This window comes from Ranitomeya variabilis, chromosome 2 (genome assembly GCF_051348905.1).
Source record: "Ranitomeya variabilis isolate aRanVar5 chromosome 2, aRanVar5.hap1, whole genome shotgun sequence".
In the NCBI taxonomy this organism is placed as follows: Eukaryota; Metazoa; Chordata; class Amphibia; order Anura; family Dendrobatidae; genus Ranitomeya; species Ranitomeya variabilis.
The window spans coordinates 1,039,159,624-1,039,175,296 of record NC_135233.1 but is presented as its reverse complement, the minus strand read 5'-3'; the positions used below and the strand labels follow the sequence as shown (position 1 = coordinate 1,039,175,296).

General features: G+C 44.6%; 1 protein-coding gene across 1 annotated transcript in view; it reads right to left on the bottom strand.

Annotated features, from left to right (window-relative positions):
* Positions 1–15,673, bottom strand: part of TAF1B (TATA-box binding protein associated factor, RNA polymerase I subunit B) — a 128,401-nt gene that overhangs the window by 58,555 nt on the left and 54,173 nt on the right. The window contains exons 6-8 of the mRNA XM_077291418.1: positions 10,728–10,869; positions 9,265–9,427; positions 8,328–8,427 (exon numbers count right to left, since the gene is read on the bottom strand). Coding sequence (XP_077147533.1) covers positions 8,328–8,427; positions 9,265–9,427; positions 10,728–10,869 — 405 coding nt within the window. The remainder of the gene's footprint in view (positions 1–8,327; positions 8,428–9,264; positions 9,428–10,727; positions 10,870–15,673) is intronic.

Here is a 15,673-nt window from a genome sequence, read left to right as displayed (position 1 = left end):
GGTCCATGCATACAAGGACAGGGATAAGGAGCCATGCATAACAGGACAAGGATGAGGATTCATGCATACAAGGATGGGGATAAGAAGCCATGCAGACAAGGATGGGGATAATGAGCCATGCAGACAAGGATGGGGATAAGGAGCCATGCAGGCAAGGATGGGGAGAATGAGCCATGCAGACAAGGATGGGGATAAGGAGCCATGCAGACAAGGATGGGGATAAGGAGCCATGCAGACAAGGATGGGGATAAGGAGCCATGCAGACAAGGATGGGGATAAGGAGCCATGCAGACAAGGATGGGGATAAGGAGCCATGCAGGCAAGGATGGGGATAAGGAGCCATGCAGACAAGGATGGGGATAAGGAGCCATGCAGACAAGGATGGAGATAAGGAGCCATGCAGGCAAGGATGGGGATAAGGAGCCATGCAGACAAGGATGGGGATAAGGAGCCATGCAGACAAGGATGGGGATAATGAGCCATGCAGACAAGGATGGGGATAAGGAGCCATGCAGACAAGGATGGGGATAAGGAGCCAAGCAGACAAGGATGGGAATAAGGAGACATGCAGACAAGGATGAGGAGCCATGCAGACAAGGATGGAGATAAGGAGCCATGCAGACAAGGATGGAGATAAGGAGCCATGCAGACAAGGATGGGAATAAGGAGACATGCAGACAAGGATGGGGATAAGGAGCCATGCAAACAAGGATGGGGATAAGGAGCCATGCAGACAGGGATGGGGATAAGGAGCCATGCAGACAAGGATGGGGATAAGGAGCCATGCAGACAAGGATGGGGATAAGGAGCCATGCAGACAAGGATGGAGATAAGGAGCCATGCAGACAAGGATGGGAATAATGAGCCATGCAGACAAGGATGGGGATGAGGAGCCATGCAGACAAGAATGGGGATAAGGAGCCATGCAGACAAGGATGGGAATAAGGAGCCATGCAGACAAGGATGGGGATAAGGAGCCATGCAGACAAGGATGGGGATAAGGAGCCATGCAGACAAGGATGGGGATAAGGAGCCATGCAGACAAGGATGGGGATAAGGAGCCATGCAGACAAGGATGGGGATAAGGAGCCATGCAGGCAAGGATGGGGATAAGGAGCCATGCAGACAAGGATGGGGATAATGAGCCATGCAGACAAGGATGGGAATAAGGAGCCATGCAGACAAGGATGGGGATAAGGAGCCAAGCAGACAAGGATGGGGATAAGGAGCCATGCAGGCAAGGATGGGGAGAATGAGCCATGCAGACAAGGATGGGGATAAGGAGCCATGCAGACAAGGATGGGGATAAGGAGCCATGCAGACAAGGATGGGGATAAGGAGCCATGCAGACAAGGATGGGGATAAGGAGCCATGCAGACAAGGATGGGGATAAGGAGCCATGCAGGCAAGGATGGGGATAAGGAGCCATGCAGACAAGGATGGGGATAAGGAGCCAAGCAGACAAGGATGGGAATAAGGAGACATGCAGACAAGGATGAGGATGAGGAGCCATGCAGACAAGAATGGGGATAAGGAGCCATGCAGACAAGGATGGGGATAAGGAGCCATGCAGACAAGGATGGGGATAAGGAGCCATGCAGACAAGGATGGGGATAAGGAGCCATGCAGACAAGGATGGGGATAAGGAGCCATGCAGACAAGGATGGGGATAAGGAGCCATGCAGACAAGGATGGGGATAAGGAGCCATGCAGACAAGGATGGGGATAAGGAGCCATGCAGACAAGGATGGGGATAAGGAGCCATGCAGACAAGGATGGGAATAAGGAGACATGCAGACAAGGATGGGGATGAGGAGCCATGCAGCTAAGGATGGAGATAAGGAGCCATGCAGACAAGGATGGGGATAAGGAGCCATGCAGACAAGGATGGGGATAAGGAGCCATGCAGACAAGGATGGGGATAAGAAGCCATGCAGACAAGGATGGGGATAAGGAGCCATGCAGACAAGGATGGGGATAAGGAGCCATGCAGACAAGGATGGGGATAAGGAGCCATGCAGACAAGGATGGAGAGAAGGAGCCATGCAGGCAAGGATGGAGATAAGGAGCCATACAGGCAAGGATGGGAATAAGGAGTCATGAGAGGACAATGCATACCGGCATATACTCGAGTCAATAAATTTTCCCAGTTTTTTTTTTTTTAAGTAAAATTAGGGGCCTCAGCTTACACTCTGGTTGGCTTCTACTCAAGTATATACGGTAATTGGTGGAGAAAGGCTAAACTTGATGGACCTAGGTCTTTTTTCAAATTAAGTATGTACCCCCTCTTCTTCAGCCAGGAGCAAAGTTTTCTTGAACCTCGTGTTTCTCCTGAGTAATGAACCCACATTAAACAATTAAGACAGATTAAAGCACAGAGATTAATTTAAAGCCAAATAATCTCCAAAGAAGTGAGGGACCTCGTGTAAGTTAAAAGCACATCTCTGGGTCGCAGGGTGTGTATGGAGAAGATGCACTACAGAGAGAAGATGAAAAGGGGACACGTAAGGCTGCCGGCATGACGGGGCTTGTAGCGCTTTAGAAGTTCTGCAATAAAAAGGTTTTATGGGTCAAATGTGGCTTCGTTTTTGTACAAAACTAGAAAACCCAAGACGCAATTAATAGGAAGAGGAGGTGTATCTAAGGTAATCGCTCTCGTTAAATGGAGATAAACAGCAGAGGTGGAATCACATCACACACAGTCTCGTTTCATTTGGTCTACAAAGGATCATAAAGGAGCATTCCCACAAATTACTTGTTAGTGGGGGCTCCAACTGCTGCGGACCCCAGTAACCTTGAGAATGGGGTGCTGGCTCCAGAGCCCCGTCTGAATGGAGCAGGGGTGCAGGGCTTGAACTCCTTTTCATTCATGGTCTATGTTCCCACCCCCCGGAGAAAGTCAAACACAGCACTCTGCGATTTCCGGCAGTCCTAAAGAAAATGAATGAAGCTATGGTCGAGCAGACGTCCCTCCCCTCCATTCGAGAAGGGTCACAGAGCTCTTTTCCTGGTATTCAGAGCCCCATTCCCAGGATAACCAGACATTCCAGCAATGGGACCCTCAACGATCATTAACTTATCCCATATCCTGCCGATAGGTGATAAACGTGAATTTCCACAAGTGAAAGATAAAGGAATCTGTCACCCGGTTTATGCTATGTAGTCCAACAGCAGCCCGATGTAGGGACTGAGACCCTGATTGCAGCAATGTGTCACTTATTGTTTTCTTCACAGTTTTCTCTGCTGCAGATCTAGCAGAGCTCTGAATGCTGAGCCCTGTATAATCCCGCCAACACCACCAATTGGCAGCTTTCTGTGTACACTGTATATTGACAGAAAACTGCTAATCAGTGATGGGGGTGTGGTTGGACTAGAAAGCAAGAGTCAACTAGTCCTGTAGTGATAATCTCCTGCTGATAAAACACTCATTGTACTGAAACAGCAACACAAAGCCGAGTAAATGACAAAGCTGAAATCAGGATCTCAGCCCCTACCACCATGTTGCTCTCGAATTACATAGCAAAAATCTGCAGACAGATTCCATTTAAGTGTAGGATGAATAGATGCTATTTAGCAGTAGCCCTGTGACAAAAGAGGGTACATATAGCAAACTAAAATACATTTCTCAGCGCATTTCACATAACCAGCTCAGGTGTACGACTAAATTATCTGTATTCAACCAATACATTGGACGCTAGGGAGGGAAATAAATCCGTGGGCCAGAAATTTAATTACCAGTAAAACTAATTCTAATTTCTCAAATCATAACAAACATAGCAGCACTACAGGAAAAGCCAAATTACAATTTTTCTAGAGAGGAATGACAAAAACATGAGAGAATTTTTCTACCATAGGCAAAATGTTTTAGGCTTCACAATTTGTATTGATTTGTTTTGTTTTTTTTATCCAACTTTGCTATTGTTATTTCGGAAACTTTCTTGCCTTTACTAGATCCACAGGCCTGATTCCGGCGACGTGTCACTTACTGGGCGTTGTTGTCGTTTCAATAAAATCAGTGTTTTATCAGCAAGAGATTATCACTACAGGACTAGAGGTCTTGGGCTTCCTAGTCAACTGCTATGTGTAACCCTACCCCCACTACTGATTGGCAGCTTACTGTGAATGGGCAGAAAGCGGCCAATCAGTGGTGTGGGTGGGGTTATACAGAGCTCAGCAAAACTCTAAAAAGAATAAAAATGTTGCAAAAACGCCCCAAAATATGCATATTTTACACATCATTTATCCTGCCAATACTCCGATTTTGTTGTAGGAAAAGAAAAAAAAAAAAGTACGCCGCAAAGACACTGCATGTTGAACATATCCTAACTATATGAATAACTGAAGATATTCCAAATAGTGCAAATTGTTGGTTCCGTAAGACAGCAGATCTCAGAAACTTCCGATACATGGGATGGATAGGAAGGAGGGAACAGGCATCTTGTAAGTCGGTGGTTGCCATCATAAAATCTTTCCCGGTTAGAGGGATGGTGGATTTTATGGACTCGATCATGAACAGATAAGTGACAACTCTGCTCATATGTATTAGATGTATGACTAGTCAAAGATCTTCCTAGTGAAGAAACCTGACTTGCATCGTTACGAGTTTTTGAATTCCATATGTCAGAGAGTCTTGAAGAGAGGGAGACAGTGTTGAGGTTTATACTTAGGTTTGCGGGACGATGTGATAAAAACCTATCTTCTTACACCAGTCTGTAGTGGCTTATAGGATCCATGTAAAGGAGGTCTTGAAATTCTGCCTCCCACGGTAATGACATCATTGTTGATCTTGGTTGGTTCCGCTCTGGTCAGGTTAGATGTTCATGCCTTTAACCTCTCGGGGGTAGCAAGACCTGCCCGAAATTTCCTTTACCTTTGTATTTCCTTTTTTTGTTTCTCAAAAAGGATGGAACAGGTTTTTGAAGTAGAATGTCCAAGCCAGCGCCAAAGACATTCTTCTTGTAAAGGAATGGAGCACAATTTTGATTTCGAGACAGCATCGCATCACCAGAGTAGATCTTGAGCCACAAAGCTTGTCTTGCAGTTTTGGACAGCACAGAAGCTCTGGATTTTATTTTCACAGATTCAGTAGATGCAACAGCTAAGAAACCTGTAGCATCCTCAGGAGAAGGCAATATGAATTCTGTACAAGAGCCTTCTTAAGATGGATGGACCCTCTGGACCTTACTATGGATGGGTAAGCAAATTTGGTGTATGTTCAACACTAAAATTAACCTGCTGAAGATCTAAAAAAAATATACATGCATTGGTCACTATTGACCGCCGTGGCAAGTAAACAGTTAATCAAGCTGCTGAAAACAATGAGAGCGCTGCTCCGTTACCTCCACTACATCTTGGCTCACAGGGGGCATTACACACATTTAGGGTAAGTGCAGACGGCTGAATTATCCATCCAAGTGTGACCAGACAACATCTGATGGCACCTGGACCAATCTCAATCTATTGGGCAGTGCACATATCTGATTGTTTTCCTCAAAAAAAATCTCTGCGTGTCAGTTTGATACGATTTTTGAGCTGCACTCACCCATGTAAGTCAGTGAGGACAGGGAAAATGTATCCATTTTGCCAGTGCGCGGAAATCAGACTGCAGACTGATGTTATATGAGTGCAGTCCGATTTTCACAGACTGACACAATTGAGAATTTTTTTTCTCCATCTCCTCATCTGAGAGAATTGGATCACATTATCCTGATACTCGGATCACAGTTTGATCAGAGAGTCGTTTACAATTCTCTTGGACTTGAGAGAATCTATGGCCGCCTGCACAAGCCTTTAGGCAGGGATAGTCCTTACATTAGGATTACCTGAAGCAAATAAAAAAAAAATACTTTGGAAAGAAAAAACATTTTTTATTTCATTCATTTTTTTTTTTTTTTTTAACTTCAACCTTCTAAGCTTATTACCTGCTACAATCCATCTTGGCCAAAACCAGATGGACAGCCAGCTACTGAAGTTTATGGACAGGGGTGGGTTTGAGGTAGAATGTAAGGGATACACACTAGAAAGCAGCAGCACACTTGGTAAGGATTTTTATCCCACCCCAGAGCTGCATTCACAGCTACACCTGCTGAGTGGTACTGTATAATGTCTTCCATGCTGCTGCTTCTGTGTCTGTGCTAGAAAGAAACAGGAGAGCAGGAATCCCTCATGTCTGTGTGTACTGTGTATGGGAGATATTAAAGCATCTGGTCTCCATCCACTAGCTCAGACACAGAAATAGTTTGCAAAGGGCAAAACTGGTGAAAGTGCAGGAGTTCTAATCAATCCCAGTAATAAATGGACATAACCTCAGAGAAAAACAAAGTGAGCAAATACCCGGCAGTAAATAAATATCAATATTGCATGAAAATAACATAGGGTACGTGGTTAACATTATTATTTAAACATTTAAACATAAAACCCATGCCACCGCGTCAAGGTGACCCTAATCGGGACAGTCCTAACCTCTAGTATAAAAATCTTACCATATGTCAAATTACATACATGTGAATAAGGGCCGAGCAGGACAGAGACCTCGACTAATGGACACCGAGTCATGGGGAACTATATAAACGTAATGTCCAACTCATAGAAAAGAGAGACAAACCCTTATTTGCACAGAGTGCAGAAACCTGAAACAAAAAGCTAAAGAGATGAACTGGAATATAAGTTGTTCATGTTCACAATGGCCAGTGGCATGGCCTCCCTTTTCCTTGAGCTGGACATTAGAGATTTAGTTAGCTCCCTATGGCGGGCTGTCTATAAATCAGGGTCTCAGTCCTTATTCACATTTATGTTATTTGACATATGGTAAGGTCTTAAGATTAGACGCACGAGCTGTCCCAAATAGGGTCACCTTGGCGTGGCGGGATGGCTTTTACCTTTTACTTTAACCCCTTCATGACCGTGGGATTTTCCGTTTTTCCGTGCGTTTTTTGCTCCCATCCTTCCCAGAGACATAACTTTTTTATTTTTACGTCAATATGGCCATGTGAGAGCTTATTTTTTGCGGGATGAGTTGTACTTTTGAACGACATCATTGGTTTTACAATGTCATGTACTAGAAAATGGGAAAAAAATTCCAAGTGCGGTGAAATTGCAAAAAAGTGCAATCCCATGCGTGTTTTTTGTTTTGCTTTTTTGCTAGCTTCACTAAATACTTAAACTGACCTGCCATTATGATTCTCCAGGTCATTAGGAGTTCATAGACACCAAACATGTCTAGGTTATTATTTAATCTAAGTGGTGAAAAAAAATTCCAAACTTTGCTAAAAAAGGAAAAAAAAATTGCGCCATGTTCCGATACCCGTAGCGTCTCCATTTTTCGTGATCTGGGGTTGGGTTAAGGCTTATTTTCTGCGTGCCTAGCTGGCATTTTTAATGATACCATTTTGGTGCAGATACGTTCTTTTGATCGCCCGTTATTGCATTTTAATGCAATGTCGCGGTGATCAAAAAAACGTAATTTTGGCGTTTCGAATTTTTTTCTCGCTACGCCGTTTAGCGATCAGGTTAATCCTTTTTCTTATTGATAGATCGGGCGATTCTGAACGTGGCGATACCAAATATGTGTATATATGATTTAATTTTTATTGTTTTATTATGAATGGGGCGAAAGGGGGGTGGATTTAAACTTTTATATTTTTTTTATTTCATATTTTTTTAAACATTTTTTTTTTACTTTTGTCATGCTTCAATAGCCTCCATGGGAGGCTAGAAGCTGGCATAGCCTGATCGGCTCTGCTACATAGCAGCAATCATCAGATCGCTCCTATGTAGCTTAATTACAGGCTTGCTATAAGTGCCGACCACAGGGTGGTCTTATATTCCAGCTCGACTCTTTAGGTTTTAATAAATGGACACGCAGTCTGACTTTGACTTTTTTTTTTTTTTTCCAACAATTTGTGCAAAAATATATGAGGGATCTCCTTCCACAAAGCATTTACCCATTCAGTTTACTACAATCCCTCGGCCTTATTTTCTACCATTCGTACACATGCAAGTAGCGAAAGTAGAGAGAGTGCAGAGATAAACGACGGGTGGATCACATTATACTACTTTTATAGCCGCTTTCCATACAGATATATAGGTCTGCAAAGGAGCTGTGGACACTAGTTTTTAAAAATCAAGACTATTTTCTAATTGATTTTTTTTTTAACTTTAGATTAATTGCAACAATAAGAAAATACATCCGATCGAGCACGCTGCATTTTACTCTCCGAGCCGTGGAGGTCTGTGCTCAGCCAAAACCATAGGACATAGTCATTCACCTGTTTGCACACAAGCCATGGCCGATCAGAACCCATACATTAAAGATGAATAATACACACCCGAACTTCGAAAATATGTATGTCTGGTCCATAGAGATTCATTTTCTCCGGAAAGTATTGCTGAGAATTGTAGTAAGGGATGTGCCGGTAGAAAACCAACCTGTGAAAAAAAATGTTTTTTTATTATAAATATATATTTTATAAACACAGTATACCAGTCAGGAGGTTGGACACAGCCTTCATTGGTTTTTATTGTTCCTATTGGAATGTGCACATTTTACAATCAGGCTGGAGGCAGCAAAACCTCAGACAAACACATATGGAAATAGGGAATAAAGATGCATGTGTGAAATAAACCAGAATATGTGATAACCCTTACATTCCGCAAAGTTCCTCCCGTTCACACCGATAACAGCATTACACCCCCTATTACACAACTATTCGAGCCCAGGACATGGCAAGGATCAATCAACTAAGTAAATAGAAACAACAGTCCATGTCTTTAATCCATGAAGAACAGTTAAATTGCTAGAACCTTGAAGGTATCATCAAGTATGGAATAACTTGATGATCGCTGAGGGTTCACTACTCTGATCCCCGCGATGGTCCACTACTGTGATCCCCGCTGATTCCACATCAGAGCACATGTTGGATCTCCACCAGCTCCATTTATTCTCTATAGGACTGCCGCAGCATCGGTGAACAATCTCTGGAAGTCCAATAGACAATGAATCGGGCAGAGTATGAGCATGCACACCTCTGCTCCATTCGAGATTGAGATCTACCTTATCTCTGGGGGAAAATTCTTTAACAAAGCAGCGGGGCATGTGCAGAGAGCTTCAGATATAAAAGGATTCATTCGCTGTCAGCATTAGCTCTGGGCATGTGCATTACCCCGTAGTTTCCCCCCGCACTCCCTTCCTTCCTCACATGCACAAACAGCACATACTGACAGAACTCTAATGGGGTTTCAGGTCTTCTTCGGTTTGCGTCTCACCTCAATAAATCAGAAAGCGTGACTGATGCCCGAACCCACAGTAAGGAGAGGTAGCAGAACGCCAGGGTCATCGGCATGCTTAATTTTCTCTCCCAACGTTTCTTCTTCATGTGTACGCTGGCATCTACGGATCCCGACTGGACTGAGGTTACAGTTTCTGCATCTGGAAATCAATGTAAAAAAAAATAAATAAAAGCAAGTCAGAACTGAAGACAGAGGCAAAACGTACGTGACACGGATTGTCTGAATGTAACACGCACTTTTCATTTGGTTCAAAAGCAACTTACGGGTCGGAATCCGGAAGAAAAACAACAATTTATGCCCTGTCCATGTATATGTGATCAATGTGAGATCAAAAGAGGGGACACAACTGCTGGGACCCAACAGATCATTACAACAGAAGGTCCAGTGGTCCTCACCAACGCCTAGAGAGTTGTACGGACCGGTAGCCCAGAATACCGTCCGCTGCTCCATGCAATGTCCTAATCACCGACACAAGTATGGAGAGACCCCTTGGGAGTAGGGATCCTTTTTTGAGAAACCAGTGGGGGACCCTTCCATATTTAACATTTTTTTCTGCTGGAAGTAAAAGGGGTAATGAATATTTTCACCATAACAACAGCCCTATAAAAAAAGAACCCTATGCAACTGCTTAGATGGTGGACATAGAGTAAAGGAAGTTTCACCATTATAATAAGAGGATTCTTTACTGTAAGAGCTGTGAGGAACATACTGACTCACCGTGCTGAGGCTATTAAGTAGGTTTACCACCCTTGGGGGGGGGGACTATTTATTTTACTTAAATCTATGTATTTGGGTCTAATAATCATCTATGCAATTGGGTTTCATTAAAAATGTTTCTACATTTGCCATCATTAACCTAAGTGTTGTACTTGTCGATTGTTGGCTGCAGAATGAGTGAATTGAGCATCCACCAGTGAACTCGTCCTAATAGGGGCAGGTGTCTTTCACTGGGCTTCTCTTTGTGATCCAAAGTGAATGAATGGGGAAATAAAGATCCTGTAACAGCCAAATGGTGCAACATTTTTCTATGAAATTGAATTGCAAAAATTATTTTTAGCCCCAAATGCATGCATTTAAGGGGGGGGAGAGGTTGCCCCAAAAAAGGTGGACACACCCTTAGAGAAGTAACAAATTAGGAGGCAGTGAGACAACAGTATAAATTGGTCCGAGATCAGAATGTAGTGCACGGACTGGCCGGCGGCTCGACCGACACGAGCCCGAGATGCATAGAGATAAGTGAAGCTGTCATGCTCAGGTTGGGAAAGCCTGGTAACATGATTCTGCAGGCCCATTACAGCAATAGCAAACTTGTATAATGTTTTTTGTTTTTTTCTTACATTTTTTAATTGTAGTGGTGGGAGAAAAAAAAAATCTATTTCCCAGAAATTAATTTTTTCAAATAATTCAGCAAACCAGCTTGTAAGAACCTGGAAACCTACCTGAAACCTCTGAATGGTCGCCTGAAGAAGGCAGTACGACGCTGCTTGCAGAATATTTATCAAGATCAGACTCCGATGTGGCAAATGAATTACAACCAGACTCCATGTCCTCATTTTGGGATTCCAAGCTGCTCTCATTAGGCTATGGTTAAAAAAATATTGTATTATATTAGGTGAACACAATGCCACACACACACGCGCACACACACACACACACACACACACACACACAGACGTGTAGAAGCACACATATACAGAGTGGCATGGCAAAATTCGGGCACCCCTGGTCAAAATTACTGTTATTGTGAACAGTTAAAGGCCTAAAGTTAAAGATGACATTTCCTTAGCATTTTAGGCAAAAAAAAATACAATTATGAAACACAGCAACCACGGAGTAAGAACCAGTCACCATTACAGAAGCAGACATCCAACAGCGGGTGAAGAATATGAAGAGCTGGACCACACCTGGCCCAGACATGATCCACACCAACTGGCTAAAGAAACTAACAGCGGTACATGAACACATGGCAAAGCAGATGAACCAACAGCTAGAGGTAGGCCACCACCCAGATTGGCTAACACAAGGAAGAACAGTGCTGATCATGAAGGATTCTCACAAAGGAACAGTTCCATCCAACTACCGCCCAATAACCTGCCTTACAACAACATGGAAACTCCTGTCAGGCATCATAGCCATCAAGCTACAGAACCATATGAACCAGTACGTGAATCCAGCTCAGAAAGGCATTGGGACCGACACCAGAGGCTCTAAGCACCAGCTCCTAGTAGATAGAGCAGTCGCTCAAGACTCAAGATCCAGACAGACCAATCTCAGCACAGCCTGGACAGACTACAGGAAAGCCTATGACTCAGTGCCACACACATGGATCTGTGAATGCTTGGCTCTCTACAATGTCAACAGGAAATTAAGAACCATCCTCAGAAACTCAATGGGGCAATGGAGAACAACAATGGAAGTCAACTGAAGACAACTAGCACAAGTGACCATCAAATGCAGCATATACCAAGGTGATGCTCTGTCCCCATTGCTGTTCTGCATAGGCTTGAACCCCCTCGTTCAGATAATTACAAACTCTGGCTATGGATACAAGTTCAAGAGTGGAAGCACCATCAGCCACCTCCTGTTCATGGATGACATCAAGCTGTATGTGAAAAACGAACGAGTCATCAATTCACTGATCCACCTGACAAGGATCTACAGTGAAGACATTGGGATGTCCTTCGGACTGGAGAAGTGCAGCTGGTTGGCAATAAAGAGAGGCAAGGTAGTCAAGACTGATGGAGTAGAATTACCAGCAGGGCACCTAGCAGATGTACAGACAAGATACAAGTACCTCGGCATCCCACAGGGATACAGTGACCATGATGAGGAGGCAAGGAAAGCAGCAACATCAAAATGCCAAAGGGTAAGACCGGTCCTGCTCAATGGCAAGAATAAAATCCACGCCATCAATACATATGCCCTGACAATTTTTAGATAACCTGCTGGCATAGTGTGCTGGCCAAAAGAAGAGATGGAAGCTGCAGATGTGAAGACACGAAAGCTCCTCATAATGCATGGAGGTCTCCACCCTAACACCCAAAGATTGTATACCAACAGGAAGGAGGGTGGGGGAGACCTGATAAGCATCCAAGCCGCCATCACTGATGAAACAAGGCTATCCAGGAATACATCAGAAAAATGGTACCAAAAGATGAGACGCTGAAGGAAAGCCTAAGGTAGGAACAACAAGAGATCTGGAAAGAAGAACAAGAACATGAAGCGCCATGGCAAGACAAGCCGCTTCATGGGATGTACCATCGCCAGATAATGGAGGTGGCTGACATGGAGAAATCCTACCAATGGCTGGAGAAAGCGGGACTCCAAGACAGCACAGAGGCGCTAATCATAGCGGCATAAGAGGAAGCACTAAGTACCAGATCCATAGAAGCAGGGATCTACCACACAAGACAAGACCCAAGGAGCAGACTATGCAAAGAATCCTCAGAAACCGTCCAACACATAGTGGCAGGATGCAAAATGCAAGCAGGAATGGTGTATACCGAACGCCACAGCCAAGTAGCGGGAATTGTATGCAGGAACATCTGCACAGCATATGGGCTAAGTTCCCCTAAGGCTAGGTGGGAGACACCAGAAAAAGTGGTGGAGAATGAAAGGGCTAAAATCCTGTGGGACTTCAAGATCCAGACGGATAAGAAGGTGTTGGCTAACCAACCAAACATTGTCATAGTAGACAAGGATCAGAAGACAGTAATGATAATAGATGTGGCAGTGCCTAGTGATCGCAACATCAGAAAGAAGGAATATGAGAAGCTGAAGAAATACCAGGGCCTCAAAGGAGAACTGGAGAAGATGTGGAAGGTGAAGGCAACAATGGTTCCAGTGGTGATAGGAGCACTTGGAGCAGTGACCCCTAAGTTGGGAAAACGGCTACAGCAGATCCCAGGAGCAACATCTGAGCTCTCTGTCCAGAAAAGAGCAATGCTGGGAACAACGGAGGTCCTGCGCAGAACCCGCAAACTCCCAGGCCTCTGATAGAGGACCAGAGAATGAGAAAGGACAACAAAGACCACCCCCATCGCATTGGCGGGTGAGAATAAGTTGTTTTTATGCACACACCTCACAAAAATAAAGGGAACACTTAAAGGATTGTCCGGTCAAAACTGTTAAGTCTGCAGTCACTGTGACTGCAGACTTATGAATCCCCCAGTGCACGCACTATGCATTACAGGTATTCGGCTGATTCAGACCCAGGACCGGAATATGAGTAATACACACCCCCGGCCAGTGGGACACTTGTATTGAGCCGAGGTAGCGCACCGTCTAGTGATGCGGCCACCTAGTGGGGTAGTCTGACTAGAGGGTGCGGGTTCACTCCATAGATGTGCATGGAGAGCGAGACAGCGCCACTGGCCGGGGGCATGTATAACTCATACATAAACTCTGGACCCGGGTCTGAAAACGGTGAATCCTTGCAGTGTACAGTGAGTGCGCTGCGGGGATTCATACATCTGCAGTCACACAAGAGTGACTGCAGACGTATCGGTCCATTTAAACAACACAATGTAACTCCAAATCAAATCACACTTCTGTGAAATCAACCTGTCCAGTTAAGAAGCAACACCGATGGTGAATAGATTTCTCCTGCTCTTGTGCAAATGGAACAGACAACAGGTAGAAATTACAGGCAATTAGCAAGACAACCCCTATAAAAGGAGTGGTTATACATGGGTGACCACAGACCATTTCTCTGTTCAAATAATTTTTGGCCAATTGGTCACTTTTACATTTTGTTATTGCTCGCAACCCTAGAGGTACAGTAGCATGAGGCAGATACCTACAACCCACAGAAGTTGCTCACGTAGTGGAGCTCATCCAGGATGGCACATCAATACGAGCTGTAGCAAGAAGGGTAGCTGTGTGTCAGCACAGTGTCCAGAGCATGAAGCAGATTCCAGAAGACAGGCCAGTACACCAGGAGCTATGAAGAGGGCAGTAGAAGGGCATCAATCCAGCAGCAGGACTGCTACCTCCTCCTTTGCGCAAAGAGGAATAGGAAGAGCAGTGCCAGAGCCCTGCAAAATGACCTCCAGAAGGCCACTAACATCCATGTGTCTGCTCAAACTGTCAGAAACAGACGTCTGTGCAGGGCGAGTGGCATTTCCCATAAAACACCAAGATTAGCAGATTTGACATTGGTGCTCTGTGCTCTTCACAGATGAGAGCAGGTTAACACTGAGCACATGTGACAGACGTGACAGAGTCTGGAGACGCTGTGGAGAAAGTTCTCCTGCATGCAACATCCTCCAGCATGACCAGTTTGGCAAGGGGTCAGTAATGGTGTGGGGTGGCATTACTATGGAGGGACGCACCGCCCTCCATGTGCAAGCCAAAAGTACCCTGACTGCCATTAGGTACCGGGATGAGATCCTCAGACCCCTTGTGAGACGATAGGCAGGAGCCCTGGGTTCCTCCTGATGCATGACAATGCTAGGTGTCATGTGGCTGGAGTGTATCAGCAGTTCCTCCATGATGAAGGCATTGATACTATGGTCTGGCCTGCCCATTCCCCAGAATTTAATCCAATCGAGCACAGGTCTCGTTCCATCCACCAACGCTACGTTGCACCACAGACTGTCCAGGAGTTGGCAGATGCTTTAATCCAGGTCTGGGAGGAGATCCCTCAGGAGACCATCCATCGCCCCATCAGGAGCATGCCCAGGTGTTGTAGGGAGGTCATACAGTCTTGTGGAGGCCACACACACTACTGAACATCATTTCCTTGTCTTGAGGTATTCCCACTTTAGTTGGATCAACCTGTAGTTCGATTTTCCACTTTGATTTTGAGCATCATTCCAAATCTAGACCTCCATGGGATATTAATTTTTATTTACATTGATCATTTTTATGTTTTATTGTTCTCAACGCATTCTCACTATGTAATGAATAAAGATTTGCAAATGGAATATTTAATTCAGTGATATCTAGGATGTGGGATTTTAGTGTTGCCTTTATTTTGTGGGCAGTGTATTTAAAAAAAAATAAAAATAGAAAAACAAACTGGCACGCTCACGGAGTGCTGGTAGAGTAAAGCTGCTGGTAGTAAGACAGGCTTACTTAATCATTGGAACAAACTGTGCTGCACATACTTCTAAAGATCGCATTTAAGCAGTCTTGCTGCGGTGGATCAGGGGATATCCTTGGATCATTCATCCCCTGAATTTTTATATTAACTCTATTTCATTGTGGGCACAACTTACTCTTTACTGTTGGTGAGGATACTTACCGTATAAGGCTACTTTCACACTAGCGTCGGGCTCGGCCCGTCGCTGTGCGTCGGGCCGACGTTCCCGACGCTAGCGTTGTCTCCGCCGCACAACGGGGGCAGCGGATGCATTTTTCCAGCGCATCCGCTGCCCCATTG